Raw genomic sequence first — 22,313 nt, forward strand, 5'->3', positions numbered from 1 at the left:
AACACAGATGTATAATTATTGCTTTATGCAATTGTCTTTTAAATCAAATAGGAGAAAAGAGAATTATAAACAAAAAAATACATGTATACTGTCTTTTATAATTACTTATATAGTTATCTTTTATAAGTCCTTTATTCCTTCATGTAGATTTGAGATGTCTAGTCTCTTCATTTCAGTGGGAAGGACTCTCTTTAGTTTTTCTTCTATGGCCAGTTTCCTAGAGACAAATTCTCTTTATTTTTGTTAATACACATATTTTTGGGAACATATTAAATTCTCCTTCATTTTTGAAGGACACTTTTCCAAATACAGAATTCTTGGTTGACGGTTTCTTCCAGCATTTTGAGTATGTCATCCTGCTGTTTTCTGCTTCCATAGCTTTGGTTGTGAATCTTATTGAGGATTATGTAATGAGTGGCTTCTCTCTTGACACTTTCAAGATTCTCCCCTTGACTTTGGATTTCAAAAGGTTGATTATAATGTGTCCAGGTGTGAACTCCTTTGATTTTACTGCATTTGGAGTTTGTTAAGCTTCTTGGATGTGTAGATTAATGTTTCTCATCAAATTTGAGGATTTTATTACCATTATTTCTTCAAATATTATTTCTTCTCTTTTTTACTTCTTTTCTCTTTCTAGGATTCCCATTACATATAGTATGCTTGATTGTGCTGACAGTCCTCTGAGGCTCTGTTCATATATCTTTAGCCTCTTTTCTATTTGTTACCCAGACTGGATAAACTCAACTGACCTATATTCAAATTTGTTCTTTCTTTCTTCCACTAACTCAAATCTTTTGTTGAGTCCCTCTAATGAATTTTTCACCTCAGTTATTATACTTTTCAACTCCAGAATTTTTTTTAAACAATTTCTTATTAATATTATCTATTTGGTGAAACATTCTTCTCATACTTTCCTCTAGTTCTTTAGACATGATTCCTTTCAGCTCTGTGAACATATTTAAAATATCTTAAAATCTTTACATAGGAAGCCTAACATATAGGCTTCCTCAGAAATAGTTTCTATTGATTGTTTTGTTTTGTTTTCTGTGTGTGAGCCATACGTTCTTATTTCTCACATGTATCATCCTTTTTAAATTTTTTATTTTGAAAACTGGACATCTTGAATCAGTTAATGTGGCCACTCCAGAAATCAAGATTCTACCATCCCCCCCCCCTAGAGTTTTTGCTGTTTTTGTGTAGTAGTTGTTGGTTTAGTGACTTTTCTGAATTTATTCTTTAAAGTCTGTATTCTTTGTTGTGAATGACCACTGGTGTCTTTGCTCAGCTTAGCGGTCATCTGATGACTGGTATAGCTTTGACAATCAGTCAGGGAATTTACAACTTTATCTTTACACTTCTTTCTTGTGTAGCGCCTCAAGGTTAGCCAGGGGTGAGAGCTTAGAGTCTTCTCAGGTCTTTCCTGAGCATCCACACAGCCCTAGGCATTCACACAATCCTAAACATGCAGCTACCTTTCAGATTCCTAGAAATATGTCAGAGTTTTTTAAGTCCCTATGGACATCTCATATCCCAGTTAAATACTTTAGTATGGCTAGAGCAAGTGTGCTACAAACAAACTTGAGGGATTTTTTACCTTTGTAATGGATATTAGGGAAAGCCATGTGTGAAATTTTAAGTAAAGAAGAGGCATGACTGTATTTGTACAGCAGAAAAAAGCCCTTTACCAATGAAGTGGAGAATGGATTAAGGGCGACAGACTGGAGGTAGGGAGATCAAGGAGGTAATTGCAGTATTCTAGGAAAAGAGCAAGGAAGGCTTGAATTAAGGTTGGTGTAGAGTGAGTGGAGAAAGGGGAGTGCAAAAGCTATTTTACAGATTAGACCTTTCATGATCTCCAGGGTGTTTAACTGGGAGGCCAGTGGGAACAGGTGAATCAGAGGGAAGGGTCTACTTTCAGGTCTGATTAGAGAAACTAGTTGGAGGAGGATGCGAATATCTACAAAAAAAGAGGCACAAGTCTGAGGGGAAACAAAGACATGGATCCAAATACAATTAATATTACCTATTATTAAAATAACATATATATATGTATGTATGTATGTATTTAGAGTGGTATCTTTCAATAGGAAATTCTATGTAATTGTGTCACTCAAATAGCTTTGGATTCAGATACTGCAATCCGTCCTTTCCCTCCATCCAGTAAATTCCTCACCATTCTTGATTTAGGAATGCTTTAAAGATGCTAGTTATTTGAAACATACTGACAAAGTGAGATGAACTCAGTAAACGTGCTGCCCTAAACAGAGCCTTATGAAGATGTGATATAAACTTGACAACAGTAAGTTATTTCTTGGGCGATTTTGCTCCCTTGAAAACCTAGCACAAAGCAGATAATGGGTAAAATGTTATTTTTGATGGCAATTACGTGGGGAAACGTGAGTAAATGATTTCTTAAGCCATGTAAATTAAACTGGACATAAAATAGACGGTTTTACCGTTTGGCAAACGTTGTTTTCCTTGAAATCCAGACTTTGCAAAGCGGTAAAGACGAGAAGGTGGGTAGACTGCACTGTGGAAAAGAGCATCCGACAGATTTCCCCTCTTTTCACATCCCTCCCTTTTCTCTTCTGCTTCTCAGATGATGAAGTTAAGTTTAGTTCAACTGAACTTTTTAGTTTTTAAGTAGGGCCGCGGTGAATACCAAAACGAAAAGGGGTTCCAGTCTTCTCACTCCTGGCATTCCACTGAACAGTCAGGCCCCTCCCGGGCTGCGCAGGCCGGCGCCCCAGACCTCCGCGCCCAGAAGAGGGAGGAAAAGGCGGGGGCAGAAAGGGAGGACGTCGGAAGGGCGGGAGCGGTCCTGGCGCTAATTTCCGCCCCACCCTCCAAGCCGAGACTGGAGGAGTCGGCGGCCCGCGACGTCCGCCCGGGGCGCTCCTCCTGGGACGCCCGCCTGTCTCCCAGGTCGTCTCCAATTGGCCGTCAGGGGAACGGAAGCCGAAGCAGAGCAGTGAACCCGGAAGTGCTTCCCGGCGGAGGCCTGGGCGACTCTTTTGAATGGAATCGGGCTGATTCATCGCCGGTTCGCGGAGCCAGAGCCTGGCCGAGTCTGAGCTGCTGCTGCCGCTGTCACCGCCGCCGCTGCCGCTGCCGCTGCCTCTGCGTCACCGCTGCCGGCGGACAAGAGTCCAGACCGCAGCCTCCCGCCCCTCCTGCCTTCAGGTAAGACGGGGAAGGCAGGCCCCGGAGGTCCGCGGAGGCTGCCGCGCTAGGCCGCTGCCAGCCCCGTGCTTTCCTGAGTCACGTTGCCCAGCCGAGTTGCCACTCGGGGCCCGAGCGGCGAGGGTGGAGTCCAGGTTCCTTCGTCTTCCTCGCCGGCTACCCGGGTCTCTAAGTTAGGTCGGTATTTGGTCACTTGGCTTCCAGGCGTTTCTGCTCTGCTGAATTCAGAACATCTTGAGAACCTCTCCTCCCCATACTGGGAGAACCCTTGTTTTTGCCTCTGTTTGTCTGTGCTCTGTTGATAGTTGCCCCGTGTGTTGAAAAACTTCCCACCAGACAGTAAACAAGCACTAGAGAATACAATCAACTTTCCCGTTGAGTGCATGTTTGCTTTATCCCTTGTCCTAACCATAGGCCTTGACCCCTTTTCTCTTAGTGTTAGCTTTTCATCTCCCTTCGAAAACAAACAAAAACCTCAGAGATGCGGTGGTTTTTAACCTTGAAACTCTTCAAAACAAAGTGTAGTTCATTCCTGCTATGTCTTTTAACTTTCAGGTTGTTCCAATTGAATAGTTGTTGCTGAATTGATTACATTTTCTGTTTTTAATAAAGTAGAAATCTGCTGCTGTGTGTTACTTCTCGGAACTTAATTTTCCTGGTAGCGTTACTTTGTGTCAGGTAAAAGAAGAAAGATGTAAACTTCTCGAAAAATTTTGTATATAAATCCAGTGACCAAAGAAAGATTCCTGAAATTAAAATGATAATCAAAAGTTGGTAAAAGATTTAATGGGAAAGGCAGGGAAAAGGCTTTAAAAATTAGCACAGAAATGTAGTTCTTGAGTGAAAAAATTTTTTTCACTGCTCACAAAAGTGTGTTTTTAGTGCTACTGACTTAATGTTTATGAGTAAGCAAGAAGACAGCTGCTGTTAATGTTGAAATAACAAAAACTGAGTACAGTTTTAGTGGCAATGATTAGCATAATAGTGGCCTTGTCTTGTCGTATAAAGATAGCAACTGGCTCATTTAAAGTTTAAATTATGTATGTTATAAACATATAAACTTAGTGGGTTATTGTGCATTTGAAGAGATTAAGATATGTAGCGGCTCAGAATTAACTACAAGATGCATTTAGTGAAGTTGTATTTAGTGAAAAGCCTGAACAGTGTCTTGAATTTGTCCCAGAACAAAATTACATCTGGCCAGCAGAAGAAAATTTGAAGTCGTGATCATTCAATGAAGCCGCACCTTTTGAGTTTGGGAGATTTTTTTCCCCTAGAGCCTGTTAAGCAATATTGCTGTACTAAGTGAAAAGCTGGATTTTAACCTGTCCGATATGGATTTATTCTATTTTTATACTTGTCTGTAAACCTTGTGTTTAGTATCTAGTTTCAGAACCCCTGTTTGAAAATCAGTAACAAGAAATAATTGTGCTTTTATTTAATTGCTTTCAATTTGATAGCAATGTTTGTTTCATCGGTCAGTGTCTATCTGTGAAAGCCTTACCTAAATACTCATGATTTGTTACTCATGAACTTGTCATGTACCCTGTTTGTTGCACTCATTTGACATTCATGTTCTGTTTTATGGTATTTTAGTAGCCCCATCTGTAAAATGAGCACTGGGTTAAAAATCTCTTCTGGCTCTAAGATAATAATGGTAATAACAACAATGACAACATTGTTGAGTACCTGTGAATGTTTCAGGCACTGTATTAGGTGCTTTGTATTTTTTCTTACAACAGATTTACAAGGAAGATATTACCCTCATTTTATAGATAAGGTCTAAAGTCCAGAAGAGGGTAACTTGTTCCACATCATAGAGAGGGGAGGTGATGAAGCCAGGATTCAAATCTAGGTCTGATTGCCTCCAGAGCCTTTTTAGTTCCACACTGCTATCCCTTCACTTTATGTATTTTCCATGGGTTTATACCATGCCTCCCTAGGTAGATTGTAAGTTCTTTTCAGTGAAAGCCACAGAATTTCTTAGTGGCTCTATTTCTGTATCATCTTATATACAAGATAATATTTAATAAATGTTTTACTTGAATACTGTAATTAGGAGATGGCACAAGAAGATATTTATGACAATTCTATCCTCACTGTTCTAAAGGGTTGGGGGGAGATGATGCTTCAAAATCCTACTTATATGATTAAGTTTAATGTTGACTCTATTTCTTCCATTGAAAAAAGCCCTTAAGAAAGTGAGAGAAAGAAATTTCTAATTACTTTCCATAAATCAGAGAGTAGAGGAATTAAAAACACAGTGAGATCTCAAATATGGAGTAGTTAAAAAAGGAGTTAGCATCAATCTGAGAAGTAATAGAATTTAACTGCAGCATGGTTTGAGGAGTAAAAAATGAAAAATGAACTAGGTAACAGAATGATAAACCCAAACAGCTAAGGGCTTCATGATTTTGTTTGAATTTTGTGAATTATCGGACACCAGCATTCCTTGTGAAAAGGTTGAGAAGTTTAAGAAAAATTGTCACATTCCAAATCCAGATTAAGATAATTTTGAAGGATCTGTTTTTTAGGGTTATTCATGATTCCATATATTTTCTGTAAATATTTGAGAATTGATTTATTGTAATTCCAGCATGAACACCATGTCAGGTTCTGACTAGCTATTAACTCATTTGGGAGATGAAGAAGTTGAAAATCATTATCCTTTTGAAAGTACTGATACTTATTTTATACTGTTTTTACCAATTAGGATTCTAAACATGTATGACATAGTAGGCATAGTTATCTAATAATGTTTTAGTTAATCATACCATAAATGAGCTTTTGAGTCTTGTGCTTTTTGATAGGTGTAAAAATGGTTTAGATCCACAGACCTTTTGTATTGCTTTTATTTCTAAACATTGGAAGTATTCTCTTTTATGTTATATGAACCCCTTTGCTAAATTCTGCAAAGTGCAAGTCCCTCCTCTCCAGTGTGATTCATGTACTACTGTGAAATATGCCCAGTGATTTGAAATTCACTAAGTGGCAAACTATATGGGAAGAAGGATCTGTGTTGGATGATCCATAGCTATGTTCATAGGATGGTAGTGTTGATAAGAGCAGCTAGCAGTCATTGTTTACTCACTATATGCCAAGTAGTGTGTTAAATGTTGTTTGTGTTCATTGTCTTTAATTTTCTAAACAACTCTATGATGTGGACACTATCATTATCCCCATTTTGCAGATGAGGAAACTGAGGCTGAGAGAGGTAACTGACCCAGTGACACAGAGCTAATAATAAGTGTTAGACTCAGGATTTGAATCCTGGCACTTAGACTGCAGACTCATAGGTTTTAACCTCATGTATGAAGGAAAAAAGTCATCAGCATTTACCATCTGGATCCAGTAGACCTTTTAAAATTTTTACACCTTTAAGTCATTTTATGAGTAATTTACAGAAATAAAATTAAAGGCATAGTAAAGAAAAAAAAAACTATATCAGAAATGTTAATAAAGTTTAAACATAGTGCATACCCATTTTTATTCCATATATTCCTGGTTTTAAAGGTATATATACCTGAAATGGACAACATTGTTTGAATGTAATTAAGTGCTCATCATTCATTATGCATGAACCTGGAACATACTCATCATGTAAAGATCAGTTTCACTTTTTAAATACATCTCTAATAGACCCTAGCTTATTTTTTCCTATGGTTCTGCTTGCACTGGCAATATTTTGTATGTGTGTATGTGTGTTACAGTATGCATATCATAAATTATACCATTTTAACTACTTTTAGGCATATGGTTCAGTGGCATTAAGTACCTTCACTTTGTTGTGCAGTCATCACCACCATCCATCGCCAGAACTTTTTCATCTTCTCTGATGCAGTCCTTTTGAAAACATAGCTTATAATTTTGTTGAAGAGGGGATGGCCATCATCTTTGTTCACAGAACAGTTTTATTTTTTGATTTATAAACACCAATTTATATAGTTATTCCAATGATTTTTAAAATTTCTACATTATTTCCTTTTATTCACCTTTGTGTACACTTCAGCATTTATCCACATATGAACGTATTATAAAAGAGAAAAGAATATGTTGCACACCTTTTTAGCAAAACGGGTTCTTATAAAATAGTGTGAGATAGAGTCCTTTTGAATACTAACTGGATGAGAATGTCATAGTTCCTTTTTGATCTTGGAACTATATTGTTCAGCTCATCAGTCTCTTAAAAAATAATTTATTGAGGCAAAGTTCACATAACATAAAATTAACCATTTTAAAGTGAACAGTTCAGTGTCATTTAGTATATTCACACTGTTATGCAACTATCACCTTTGTCTAGTTCCAAAACATTTCCATTTTTCTAAAGTAAAAGCCCTGACCCATTAAGCAATTTTTACATTTTATTCCACTCTCCCCAGCCTCTGGCAGTCACCAGTCTGCACTTTGTCTCTATAGATTTATATATTTTGGGTATTTCATATAAATGGAATCATACAATATGTGACCTTTTGTGCATGGCTTCTTTCACATAGCGTAATGTTTTGAGGTTCATCCACGTTGTAAATTGTATTAATATTTCATTTCTTTTTATGCCTGAATGATATTCCATATGTTCCATCGTATATATACATAGAATTTATTTACCTTTTCATCCTTTAATGGACATTTGGGCTGTTTCCACCTTTGGCTGTTCGCTGTTGTGAATAGTGATGCTATAAATATGCCTGTACATGTACTTGTTTTGAATACCTGTTTTTAGTTCTTTTGGATATATACCTAGGAATAGAATTTCTGGATAACATTGAACTTTTTGAAGAGTTCTCAAGCTGTTTCCAACACTCATTGGTTTTTAAGTTTGAGGAAATTGATCTACGATATTGTCAGTGGTCTGAGATTTTGTTTATATGAGTGGATTTAAACTGGGATGATTTTGCCCTCCCAGGGGACAATTGGCTGTCTGCAGACTTTTTTTAATTGAAATATTTGATTTAGTTGATTTATAATATTGTGTTAGTTTCAGGTGTACAGCATAGTGATTCAGATATATATGTATTCCAGATTAGTTTCCATTATAGTTTATTATAATATAATTGAATTATGGGTTCCTGTGTTGTACAGCAAATCCTTATTGCTTATCTATTTTATGTACAGTCGTTCGTATCTGTTAACCCCATACTCCTAATTTATCCCCCCGCCCTGGTAACCATAAGTTTATTTTCAATGTTTGTGTCTGTTTTTGTTTTGTGTATAGATTCATTTGTATTTTTTAGATTCTACATATAAGTGATACCGTGTAATATTTGTCTTTGTCTGTCTGACTTACTTCACTTAGTATGACATACTCTAGGTCCATCTACGCTCCTGCAAATGGCAATACTTCATTCTTTTTATGGCTGAATATATTCCATTGTGTGTGTATAAACCATACCTTCTTTTCTGGAGGGAGGAGGTAATTAGGTTTATTTAATTAATTTGTTTATTTTAACAGAGGTGTTGGGGATTGAACCCAGGACTTGTGCATGCTAAGCATGCATTCTACCACTGACCTAAACCTGCCCCCCTATATATACCACAACTTCTTAAACTAGTCATCTGTTGACGGGCATTTGGTTTATATCAATGTCTTGGCTATTGTAAGTAGTGCTGCTGTGACCATTGGGGTGCATGTATCTTTTTGAATTAGAGTTCTTATCTTTTTGGATATGTATATTTGGTTCTGAATATCAGCTGGGGGGAAGAAACCTTGGCTTATATCATTTGTGTTGTTATCATTAGAAACTAGAGTTCTGTTAACTTATTTCTTTATATTCACTTTGTGATTCCCTAATAATTGTGAAACGTTTTTTCTCCTTTTTTCTCTGTCATTTCTCTCTTTTCCATTATGGAAGGAATATGAAAAATCTGAATTCTCAACTGTGTTCAATGAAAGCTAAAAAAAGACTGCAAAGATGATGTCTCTCGTCTTTTATATCTTTAAAAGATGAAGCAGTGCTTGGGGCAGCACAATAAAAACTGAAGGATGATGCAATAGCTATAATGTATTTCACTACTGCATCATTTGGGATTATCCTTGTTGTTTTTCCATTTTCTTATTTTAGTCTTTTTTGGCATAGTTGGGAATAATTGATTAAGACATGACAAAGTGATTCCTAGGGTAATGAAATAACAAACTTTCAAGATACAGGAAAAGTAACCACTAAGATTCGATAATGTATTTTAGATTTGTAATAATGTGCAATTGAATGAATTTTGTTCTATTTGAAAAAATATTTTGTTCTATTTAAAAATAAATGAATTTTCTTTGTTCTTTGAAACACCTTTGAAAGACTAGAAGTCATGAAATGTCAGTCCTTACATAGAATTAGAACTGCTCAAAAAAGAAACTTCAGAAATAAAATTTGGGTACAGGGTTAATCACTATGCTCCATAAAGTCCCAGGGATGGTATTTCACTCCATGCTTGGTATTTCATTCCACAGTGGTGATTAAAAGTCAATTTTGATTTCTATTTTGTTTTTAAGAATTTTACTTCTTTTAAAGCTCTTGGCATATTACCCTGCTTAGTTCTCAGAGTAATTATATCTTATTAATTTTTTTTAGGAGAGAGAAAACAAACTTGGGAAAAGTTATACCTGCCAGTATTAGCAAGAGCTTGAGTTAAGAAGAAATTTGTCAAACTCAAGAAATTGAAGCTTAACACCACAAGAGTTGTAGTTCCTGACCAGGTGAGAATTAAGAATGTATTTTACTTTTACCTGTTCTTTCAGGATATGTTATAAAGATGCTATGAAAATGTTTTTTTTTTTTAACACACATCAGATTATAAATATGTGGTAGATAACCAGATTTAAGGGCCCAATAAAGTCAGATAACTAGCATTTTTGTTCTTGTTTGCTTTCTATAATTTTTTTAAGTAGTGTGATTTAGAACATTTATCAGTGTTTCATTTTCAAATGTTAGCATTTTTATTAAACCTGATTATCTTACCTTAAATGTTTTAGTTTGTTAAATATTTTTTCCTGTTTGCTGAGACATCTAATTTTGCTAAAAACACAGATTTGACCTGCCAGATTTTCTTTCCCTCTGCTCCCCACATTGCTCATGTATATTCACAGCATCTGGAGTCTGTGTAAAGTCATCAGAAACAACACAGGGGGAACAGATAAACTGAACACAGCTGGGAATTGACTTTGGCCTGGAATATATAATGTCTAAAGTTTTTTTTTCCATGGTTCTTTATGTTTATAAGCTTGAACCTGGTCCAGAAGAATTTGGGGGGAGAGGTAATATATTGTAGAGAAATAAATGTCTTATATTTTAAAATACACAGGGTTTTATGTTTGTTTTCTTCAGTCTATAGCCTTTAAAAAAGTGCTATGTATTGAATGCCATGTTTGAATTGAGGGATTTTAATGAGCATTTGATGGAGATTTTATTTGCAAATGTTGCTATTGGGAGGATGAGTTGAGGTTGTAGAGTGGAAATTTTGTCTGGACTATCAAGTTTTCTTATGTGCCTTTTTATTTTTTAAAATGAGTTTATCCATTGTCAGTCTCACAAACTTGCGAAGTGAAACAAACCAAACAAAAAGTATATTATTTATGTAAAATCCAAAAACAGTAGAAGTAATCTATGCCGTTAGAAGTTGTAATTCTACTTTTGCAGGGTGGTGGGAACCAGGTGTGAGAGGTTCTTAGGTGCTGGTAAGTTTTTCTCTCTTCACCTAGGTGGTTATGGTGGTGTGTTCACCTTGTGCAGATTCTATGACTGTATCATTTGTGTACTTTTCTAAATGTGGACTTGAATAAAGTTTACAACATTAACAGTGTTACATAGTCCCAAGATTAAATTGTTAGCAGGATTCACCGAACATGATTAGTCAGTAATGTAATGATGTAATGTATTGAGTTTATTGAGTTTTGGTTTGCATAGCAGTGCTAACTAGTAAAACATCATGGACAAATGACTAAACTAATCTGTTAGCACTTAAGTTAGAATATGATTTGTAGTAATACCATTTTCCAAAGTATTCACTTAGGAAGAAGAGGAATTTTAAGGCATAGTAGCAATTTTCAAGTAGAAAAAAATGCATCGTTTTCATGTTTAAAGTATTTAGTTGTACTGGAATTAATTTTTATAATCTGATTAATCTTTCTGTGTATTTGAGGCCATATTAGTACCTTTGCTACTTCTTTCCTTTGATTTCTTCTGTAAATTTTTCAAGCTTATGAGAATGTCTTTTGTAGTTCCTGTCATAAAAAACAAATCAGATTGATATTTCAAAGTTAATCTGCTTTGTGTTGATTAATTCTAAAATTATGATTGAGAACAGCAGCTGAACTTCCTTAGTGAAAAAGGTGTATATCTTCACAGTATCTGAAATAATACAAAATATCTGTGTGGGTTCTAGAGCCCTATCTTAATGCATTTAATGTTTATAATATTTCTTTTAGTATAATGAGTTCATTTTTTAAGTCTTTGATGCTAATTCAGAGATCCATAATCTGCTCACAATGTCTTTCACATGTAGTTTTGATGATAACTGACAAGCTGTAAGTTAATTAGCACAGAACTTACTAATGAGGATGTTAAAATTTAATTTAAAAGTGAGGATTTTTATTTGTACACTCTGGACAAATTGAAGGAAATTCAATCATATGTATGATAAGCATTTCAGGCACTTTTTCTTCATTCAGGTACTTTATTAGATAACAATAAGAAAATATAATTAACTTAATGATAGCAAAGTTTTGAAAGTATGCTAAGATTGCTTGTCTTTAAAACTGGGGATAACCCAAAACCAAAGCAGTAAAATAAGGTCTGTTAATTAGCATGGAAGACAGCTTCTTGAATTAATATGTGGTGTTAATTAACAGGAAGTCTGATGTTGTGTTGTAATTACCACCAATATTTTTGACATACTGAGTGACTGAAGGTGAATTATATAGATAGCAATTGAGTAAACACTTTTGTGCTTAGGAACGTTTTCCTTTGTTTCTGTCTTCTAGAAATATGGACAGACTTCTTCGACTTGGAGGAGGTATGCCTGGACTGGGCCAGGTTAGTATATAGAATCTAAGTAGTTCTTTGTGTGTAAACTACAAGCCTTTTACTAGTTATCCAAAGAGAAGGAAATCAGTCCCAAGAAAATCACCTCACAGATAACCTTATGGTAAGAAGGTTCCCTTGCTGCTTGTTGCTGTGTTGCAACACTAAATAACATGTGGAGAATATTTTCTACTATCTTAATTTAATTTTCTCCTAGGAATAAGAATTTTCTCTGTTTGCTTTGATTTAAACGTTTGGGATTATCAAACTTGCCTTTTGGTTTAAAGAAGACTCAAAATATCTTATTTCTGGGTTTACAATGTAGACTTTAAAAGTAACACATGAAAAAGTAAAAATGGCAAGATCCAGAAAACCGACCTGTAGAATGTTTGTATGAACAGTCTTAATGCTGATAAATTCCTTCGAGTAACTATATACATAGATAAATTAAAAACTAGTACGTCTTTTTTCTTTGAATTTGGTGAATATGGTTTCTTTTACATTCTTATTAAAATAAAATGAATTTTCAGTTGTTTTAATGTTACCATTTATCTTATTCCATGCTGTTGGGCAAAGGGCCTCCAGATAGATTTCTGTCTCAGGAGATTCTGCCTGCTTTCAGGTAAAGAAGAAATTTCTGCCTCTTTTGAGTTCTACACTGATTATCTTTCTAGTCCTCCATTCACAGAACAGATGACTATGTGTTGTTCCTTTCCTGAGACTTTTATGTAATATATTGTTTTATGTGCAAATTTTGGTATAGTATTTTTATAACCACCTTTAGGACCCTTTTAGTTGCCAGGTTCCTTCTATTTCCATGATACTATCAATGACTTTGCTTTCCTTTATTCAAAGTAGTTCAATATTTTGTGTAAGAAATAGTTTTGTTTGATATTTCATGAAAATTTCAATGTTTTGTAGGCACTTTTACAAGAATTCTTTGATTAGGTCTATCTGGTTTGTGACTAATAAACCTTTTCCTATTAGAAAGTCGAACTGATTTTGTGATTCTGTATCACATCCTTGCATAGACTTCAGTTATTTTTCATTTACTCTTGTTAGTTTTGGATATTTCTCGCATTCCTTTACTGTAACCATGTTTCTTCATGATTTTTCATTTTGTAAGATCGGTATAATACATTCTCTTAAGAGGCCTAAGCCATTCTGGCCTTGACCTAGTAACGCTGCTTCCATACTTTTGTAAGTATTCTGAATAGCTTCTAGAATTTCTCTAATTCATTCTGAAATTAGCAATAACAATGTTAAGACATATAAGAATATGAGAAGTGAACTGAGGTGGTATATAGATGCTGCACATTGAATTGCAAATTATAGGTACAGGTGTTGTCTTAGTGGAATTCTAAGGGAAGTTGCATCAAAATTAAATTCCAAAGTAACTTTTAAGTATTAGATGCAATAAATTATATATCCATGCTGGGAAATTGCTAGACATGAAGTAATGGTTTTACTGACCACAGACTGAGTTACATCAAATCTAAATGACCACTACAAACCTTTGCATTAAGTGGAAAACTAAGTGTTGGTTCAGTAAGCTGTCCTTGTTTTCTGATAATTTAATCAACCGTGTGTGCTCAGTTTGTGTTCTTACTTGAACTTAAAAAATGTTGCTTGAGAATCTGTTATTTCATGTATGTGTTTCATCTTCCCAATTAAATGACAAATGCTCAACAGAATATTTTATGGGATTCTTATTTCTGTGATACCTCCTTTATCAAATACTAGGAGTTCAATGAGTAAATTTTTTTCTTAAAATTTTATTTTACTCTTGTTCTAAACCAATTTGATGAACAGATAAAGATGTTACTTCTACAACATGAAATGTAAAGTTTTTCTAATAAACAGGCAGGAAATATTAAGTGTACTGTTTATTTTTAATAAGTCTAAGATGTTTGGATTGATAATAGCTTCTCTTTCCATTTCATAATGCATAGGAGCCAATAAAAATAGGAGAGGAGATATAGTTGTTTTACCCCTCCAAAAATCAGTGGAAAATACTATGTTACCTTATAATGGAAAAGACAGAATTTCCTCATAAATAGGGGCAGGTTACTTGCTGTTAAGTTTGCATATGGCCCTTTTAAAACATGGGAATGGTAGTAAAACAGGGTTTTCCATCCATTCTAATGACTCTTAACTTTCTTTGAATAGCAATGACCTTTCTCTTTTCTGTGGTTAATCCTTCCACTTATTCTCTTGAAACCGTGCTCATCTCTACTGACCCCTCTCTCTGCCTACAAAGATGTTTAAGTGTCCTGTATCCAAAAACCAATAAAACTTCACTGTATGCTGCTATTAAATCTTTTCTTCCATTTATGTCCAGAACTTCTGAAATAATAGCATATACTCACATGTTCTACCTCCTTAATATCCATTGACCCTCATGAGATTGTATTCTGACTCCTCCTCCATTACTGTACTGGAATTGCTCAAAATTGCCAAGTTTATTGGCCTACTTTTTGTTCTCTTTTCACTAGACTTTAATATATACATTGTTTATAATGTCTTTCTTAAAACTTTCTCTTCTGTTAGCTTTATCATGGTACTTTTTCCTAGTTCTTCATTATGATGTGCATGCCTATACAACAACTTGAAGTATTATTTTTTTTAATACTGCATTTTAAAATGTTAATACTTGAACAGTGGCAAGCCAAAATCATTGAGTCTGTCCACAAGCCCCTACTTTAACTTATCAGTAGTTTGAAGCAGAAGCAGATGTTATAATAGAACAATTAAGATTGTATGCTTAGCATGCACGAGGTCCTGGGTTCAATCCCCAGTGCCTTCATTAAAATAAATAAATAAACAAACAGACAAACAAACAAACAAACCTAATGACCTGGGGGGTAGGGTATAGCTCGGTGGTAGAGCACATGCTTAGCACACACAAGGTCCTGGGTTCAATCCCAGTGCCTCCATTAAAATAAATAAATAAATGAAGGAAGGGAGAAAGACAGATAGATTTGTGAACTAATAGCTTTATATTTCATTGTGTTTTTTAATTTACTTTGCTAAAGTGCTTACAAACTTGAAATTACTGAAAGATGTGAGATGATTGTATTAAAAGCATTTACTGCTGTAGGTTGACTGCTTGATTGTCTTTGTAACTATCTCACCTTAGGTCTTGGCAACTAAACTATTTCCAAAAACAGTCAAGACTAAACCCAAGAGATGGGCATAGCCAAAGCATAGTCTCTAGTCTCTTTTAAAAATTTAAGTCTCTGGGTCTATTTTAGCTTGAGAAAGAGTCAAGGTAAGCTTAAAAGTAAATGAACCTTAAATAAAATGTCAGTGTCATTTATTATCTTGTCTTGTATTTGAATTCTGTAGGCGAATATTTTGAGTTTTGTGTGTTGGGTGTTAGGCTGTAGGGAATACCAGGGTAAACAAGAACATTGCTACTTAATCTTATATTCTAGTAGACACACTGCAGTTATGTTTTAAGTGCCTGGCACGTATTGACTACTTTGAGGGAATACTAGTGCTCATTATAAATAATGTGAATTATAAGTATAGTGGATGTGGAGTTTAATTTTTTCCACAAAAAGGGAAAGTGAGACTGAATTGAGGAAATGAAGCTTGAGCTAAATTTTGGAGTATGGCCAAGATGTATTCAGAAAGGAGAGAGAATAGGCAGGAATAGGCGATGTGAGGGGGAATAACGGGAAAAGAAGCTGGTAAAGGAGTTTGGAGTAGACTATAAACGGTGTTGAATGTCATTGTTAGTGATTTTTACTTTTTTTTTCCCATAGATGTTATACTTTCATGATGTTTTTTAAGCAGTGTTGTGAGATAAATCTGTCTGTGTTTTTGAAAAATAATTCTAGTGGTAGTTTGGAGATAGGTAGAATGAAAGAGTTTGAAGGCAGGGTCTTCAGTTATTTCAAATATTTCTGACTTCTAACCTTCTAGGAACATAATAGGATTATACTCTTTTCATCATTCTTGAAATTAGCCTGCTCATGATTTTGTTTTGGCCAATGGAATGTGAGTTGGAAATTAACCAGTCACTTTTGTGTAGAAACTTTAAGAATCAGTGTGTGCTTTGCCGACCCTGATAATTAAGGAAACATGGAAATGGACTCTCTCTTAACTGCGTCCCTGCAAGAGAGTGACATACAATCTGCAAGTCAGAAATCCTATGATTTTTGTGTGAAGTTCCCTATTTTTCTAGTGTCTGGTTTTTAAGAAACATGGTATAGGCCAAACTAAGCACAAACTGAAAACACATGTGTTCTCCGTAAGTTATCAGTTTGTATCTTTCTAACACAGACCCAGTAATTTCCAGATGGAAAAATAAGGGAAAATACTGTAGGTTAGTGTTCAGAGAAGACTTTCTGAAAGTGGTGAGATGTAAGCTACATTTTGAAGGATTATTTCAGGTGGCTAGCCTTAAGAAAATAACTTTATTAATTGGATATGCTCTATTTTATTTGTTGTAACTCTCAAGTCCACACAGTATATGGATTTTGTATATATAATATAACCAGCAACTATTTTTCTGAATTCTGTTACGAGTCTTGGAGTAGAAGTGTTTTTTTCCAATTATTTGTCCTTTAAGTTTTGGTCTAATGTTTTATAGAAAGGGTTAATTTTATATAGTAATGTGGGAAAATGATTGGGATAAATGAAGAAACAGTACCATTTTCATGGATGATGAGTCTCAATACCACGTGCCAATTCTCTCCAATTAATCATAAATTTAATGCAGTTCTAATAGAAATACCAACCAGAATTTTCAGGAATTAGAAAGCTGATTCTTAAATTCACATAGGAGAAAACAATCTAAGAATAGCAAAGAAAGTCTTAGGAAGGAAAAAGAAACTGCCAAATATCAAAATATATTTTCATGTTTTGTTGACTCAAGTAATGCTATACTGGTATACAGGTAGTCAGGTAGATCAGTATAGTCAAATAGAAAGCCCAGAAATAAACTCATGCATATATGAGAACTTGATTATGGTATTAAAAGTTAGTGGGAAAGGGGAGGCCTGTTCATTAAATGATACTGAAGCAATTGGCTTTCTTTATGGGGGGGGAATGAGTATTAGATTCCTACCTTATTCTGTATTCAAAAAATGTATACCATACAGACTGAAGACCTGACTGTGAAAATTAATCTTTGTAGTATTGGAAGACACACACATTAGGATGGCTGTTATCCAAAAAAAAAGTAGGAAATAACAACTGTTGGTGAGGATGTAGAGAAACCCTTGTGCATTGCTAGTAGGAATGTAAAATTGTGTGGCCTCTGTGGAAAATGGTATGGTGGTTCTTCAAAAAATTAAACAAAATTACCGTATGAGCCACCAATTCCATGTCTGGGTACATACCCCAAAGAACTGAAAGTAGGGAACTGAGACAGGTATTTGTACATCAATGTTCATAGCAACATTATTTGCAAAAGCCAAAAAGTAAAAACAATCTGTATTTATTGATGACTGAATGGATAAGCAAAATGTGGTGTATTAATACTATGGGTTATTTATTATTCAGTCTTAAAAAGTAAGGAAATTCTGGCATATGCTACAGCATCAGTGAACCTTGAAGACATGCTAGTGAAAGAAGCCAATCTCAAAGGGACAAATATTTTATGATTCCACTTAAGTGAGGTACTAGATTAGTCAGATTCTTAGAGACAAAAAGTAGAATGGTGGTTGTCAAGAATTGGGGGATGTAGTAGAATGAGAAGTTAGTGTTCAGTGGTACAGAGTTTCAGTTTGGGAAAATGAAACCTCTAGACATAGATGGTGGTGATGGTTGCATGACATTGTGAATGTCCTTAATGCCACAGAACTGTCCAGTTAAATATGGATAAAATGGTCAATTTTATGTTATATATATTTTACCACAATAAAACTTCAATTACCATATCTTTAAAATGAGAGTAATAATACTTTATTCGGATGATTCTTAAAAGGATTAAATAAACTAACATGTGGCCATATCAGATACACAGTAGATAGCCCCCAAAAATATTTTTTGGAAGAAAATTTAATCTTTATGACCTCAAAATAGGATAGCATAACTCAAAAGAAAAGATTGGTAATTGGATTACCTCAATACATTACTAATTCTTGTCCCAAGAAAGACAATAGAAACAAACTTAAAAGACAAGTGATGGAGAGGAGATATTTGCAGTAGGTTCATCCATGACACATTTAAATCAAGACACACACAGCACATATAAATCAGAAAGACAAAAAAGGTCTCAGAAAAAAAAGATCATGAAATGATAATCAGTAGAACAGGAATTGCCAACAAGCATATGAAAAGATACTCAATCTCACTGTTATATCAGAGAAATGAAAATTAAAACAGGTATTAGATTTTTTTAAACAAATTCTCTCGTTTTAAGTGTTAATGAAGATTTGAGGAAGCCAAAATTCTCATGTAAGCTTTTTTCCCTTAGGGTGGGTGTGAGTGTGGCACTTTGGTTTTTTGAAAAATTGCAAAGTATTTAAATGTCTATCTGTGCCAAAATGCCTTATAATGGAATATTATGCAGCAGTTAAAATGATCTCAATTCTGTATCTCAATATGCATAATAGACTTTACAAACATATTAAGATAAAAATTTAGGTTGTAGATATATGCATATAATATGAAATCATGCTGATTTTAAAAACATAAAATATCATTTTTAAGGGCATGTAACCCTTGAGTAAAAGTATTAACACGTTCTGTAGCAGCACTTTTTAGTAGAACTTTCTGTAAGGAAAGAAATGTTCCATATCTGTTCTGTCTAATACAGTAGCTACTATCCACATGTGGCTGTTAAGCCCTTGAAATGTGACTGGAGCAACTGAAGAACTGAATTTTAAATTTTATTTAATTTTAATTTTAATTGATTTAAGTGTTACAGCCACATATAACTGTTCCACGAGATGTGCCTAGTGTGATGGAAGAACTGAATTTTTAATTATATTTAAATTTAAGTAGTCACATGTAATTAATGGCTCCCATATTGTAAATCACAAGCCTGGATAACCCACACCAAATTCATTAGAAGGGAGGGAGGCAAAAATAACTTCCACTTCATGTATGATGTTCTCTCTTTTTAAAAAACAAAAAGACTGAAGCAAACAAAACAAAGCAAAACAGGTCAATGCATAACATTAAATAACGTTTTCCTTTAGTAAAACTTTTTTTAAAAGCTGCCAAGTAAAACAAAGCCAGAAATTCATTTAAATTTATTTTTCGGAACTTTTTTTCTTGCCTTACTTAGGCATTCCATATTCTCCCCTAGTCTTAGAGTTGAAGAGAATGATAGTATATAGGTTGCCAGAGACTATCCTGCAGGGCCTTGTAGAAAATTCTCTTCTGAGTGAGTTGAGAAGTTGTTAGAAATTTTTGAGCAAAGGAGTGATGCTCATCAGACTTCCATTTTTAAAGAACCTCGATATTCTGGAAATGAGACTTAAGGCAAGAATGGAAGTGGAGATAAGAAACTATTACCATACTGTTTTAAAATAAATTACAGATTATGATGTTTTATTTTTATTGTGTATTTATCTGCTAGAGAGATTCTGATGTGGCTTCAGCCAACATAGATTAATGTGTACAATTAATCTTTACACCTGTCACATTTGAAATAAAACCTTTATTTACTGCTGGTGCAGTAGCATGAAAACGGGCAAAGCGTTTAGTTTTACAAAAGGATTTTTATGAGTTCTCTTTGTATTCCTTGAGCTCTTTAACTTGTCTGTGTCACAGTTTTTACATACTGATGGATGCTTCTGTTTACCTTTTTCCCTATTTGATTCTTTAAGTATTTATCCTGAGGTGATCCTCTGAGCATTTACAAAGAGCCATTCTTAACATTGGTAGAATGATTTGGCCATTTTTCTTCCTCTTAAGAAGTAGGGAAGGGTCAAGAAATTTTAATTGTTTTATTTCTTTGCTTAACTACAAATGAACAGTGATTTTGCTTTAGAAACAAAGCAGAAATACAAAATGCTCTTTTTTTTTATTTGCTGTTGTCATGTAATTTATTATTTTAAAAAGTATACTTCCTAATTATTGATGTACTTGAGCTGATGTTTCTACTATAGAAAATTTAAGAAAGAGGTCAGGTCAAAAGCAGGCTAATTAGAGCTTATTCTTTCTAGGTGTCATTGTAGTATAATTCTTCTGAAGAGATATTAAACCCTATGAAATATGTGGTGCTCCTGAGAAGTCTCAGATCTATTCTTGAGAGTTCTCAAGTGAAAGGGAAACAGATTTCTGGTGGGTGCATTGCAGTTAATCGGTGTTACTTTGAACATTCTAGTTGTGACTGGTCTTTCAAGGGGAAGGGTCTTTGACACTTTGGAATGTAAAATTTCTGTTTTGATATGAAATTACTATACATGACTTTGCTTGCATTCTTTAGAACATAAGGGGAGCAGTGATGTGTTTTCAGTTACAGCGAAATTGTCTTCCAAAATTAATCGCATTCTGATGAAATAGAAAATCGAAATTATGAGAAAAAATGAAATGTTAAGATTTTAAATTGAAGTCAAGGATGGATCTATGACATCTGGTACTGCTTTTGGTAGAAAGGGTATATGGGATGAGAAATAAGTTAGAAGATAACCTTTGTCTAATATAGGAAGCTAAGGTATTGCAGTATAACCTCAATATTCCAAATGTATGGGATATTATAATCATGAAAATCCAAACTATGTCTTTTCCTTCCCTACCCTCAACATTGTTTTACATGTTTGTTTTACTGGTAACATTGCTCATTTGGCACACTGATGTTTGGGTTTCCTATCTTAAACTTGTGTAACATAATTTCTAATTTTTTCAGTTCATATTATCATTTGGACACTTCTTTAAATATGATACTCATTCAAAGTCTGGGCAAACATGGCAAACATCTCTCCCACAACACACATTCAGGGTGGTTCTTTGTGGGTTGTTATTTGAGTTGAGTGCCCTGGAAGCATGCCGCCAGAGCAGGGCAGTGGTCTCTACCGGGCAGCCTCCCGTGCTGCTTTTCAGACTCTTGCCAGCGATTTCACAGGCTCTCCCCTCTAGGAGACTGTATGCCTGTGTTGGGCACAATGGGAGGACTTGGGGACAATTAAGAGTAATGACTATGATAGTTATACTTTTCTTTATTTCTTTTATTTTTAAATGTATGTGCATTTCCTCTCTTTACTTGATTACATTCTTTTCTGCCTGTATCTATCTGTTCATTATTAGTTCTTTATTCCTTTGTGTTGTAAACACCAGAGCCTGAGTAATTGGAAGAAAATGCTTATCAGAAGTGGTTAGTAGAATAATAAAATCTAGTTTTGGAAAAGCACCCCTTTCTGTTTTATAGAAAAGATACTCGTACTTCATGGGAAACTATTTTATTACCTAGTAAAATACACTTTTGTTACTGTCATATGGCTATATATCATTGTAGGGCGATAATTTTGATTTCACTTTACACCTAGCTCCACAGTTTCTTGCTACTGTTTCCTTCCCACTTGCAGGCTCTTGTTACTATGTACATTTCCTTATTTCTATCTTATAGACTACTTGAGGTCTTCAGATATTTTATAGCTCAGTCTTTCTACAAGGCTCTTCCCTGGGGACTTTTCTGGGGGCTTTGAAAATTGTGGCAATATAGGAAGATAGCCAGGTACTCTGAATAGGGAATGTAAGTTTTAGTGGGATCTGGAGCAAATGTATGCATCTGTAAAGAGAACTTACGTATTTTGACAGTTGTATCAGATTCCTCTCTAGAATTTATAGAAGTGGGATGAGGAAAGGGATGAGAGGCAAATGGACGAATGCTGAGGGCTCCCATGTTTTAATGTGAGATGTTCTGTGTATTTAATCTCCTCATTTAATCCTCACAACAATCCTATATGGGTAGGGATAATTATTTCCATGTTATAGGGTCAAGTCACGGAACTAACAAGAAGTGGAGCTAGAGTTGGAACACAAGTCTTTCTGATGCCAAAGCCTATTCTACATCAACAACATGTTCTCAGGTAGATAATATCTATAATGTTGTCACTGGCTACTTGCTTCATAAACTGAAAAATCTTAAACAGTCTGGAAATTTTTATTGCAAAATATAGGTGAAGAGTAAGACATTTGCTTTAAAAATTTTTAGGAAAC

The 22,313-nt window shown here is 34.7% G+C and overlaps 1 protein-coding gene across 2 annotated transcripts in view; it reads left to right on the plus strand.

Moving 5' to 3' along the window:
• The first annotated feature begins 2,854 nt into the window (after positions 1 to 2,854).
• Positions 2,855 to 22,313, plus strand: part of PSMD14 (proteasome 26S subunit, non-ATPase 14) — an 85,928-nt gene continuing 66,469 nt past the window's right edge. Inside the window, exons 1-4 of one of the 2 annotated variants that reach the window (XM_074363778.1) lie at positions 2,855 to 3,183; positions 9,744 to 9,868; positions 12,152 to 12,203; positions 22,089 to 22,183. Coding sequence is in view for 1 of the 2 variants with exons in the window: in XM_010971375.3 (XP_010969677.1) it covers positions 12,156 to 12,203 (48 nt within the window). In the remaining variant the exon portion in view is untranslated. The remainder of the gene's footprint in view (positions 3,184 to 9,743; positions 9,869 to 12,151; positions 12,204 to 22,088; positions 22,184 to 22,313) is intronic. The other variant, XM_010971375.3, reaches the window with a different exon arrangement.

This window comes from Camelus bactrianus, chromosome 5 (assembly GCF_048773025.1).
Source record: "Camelus bactrianus isolate YW-2024 breed Bactrian camel chromosome 5, ASM4877302v1, whole genome shotgun sequence".
Taxonomy (NCBI): domain Eukaryota; kingdom Metazoa; phylum Chordata; class Mammalia; order Artiodactyla; family Camelidae; genus Camelus; species Camelus bactrianus.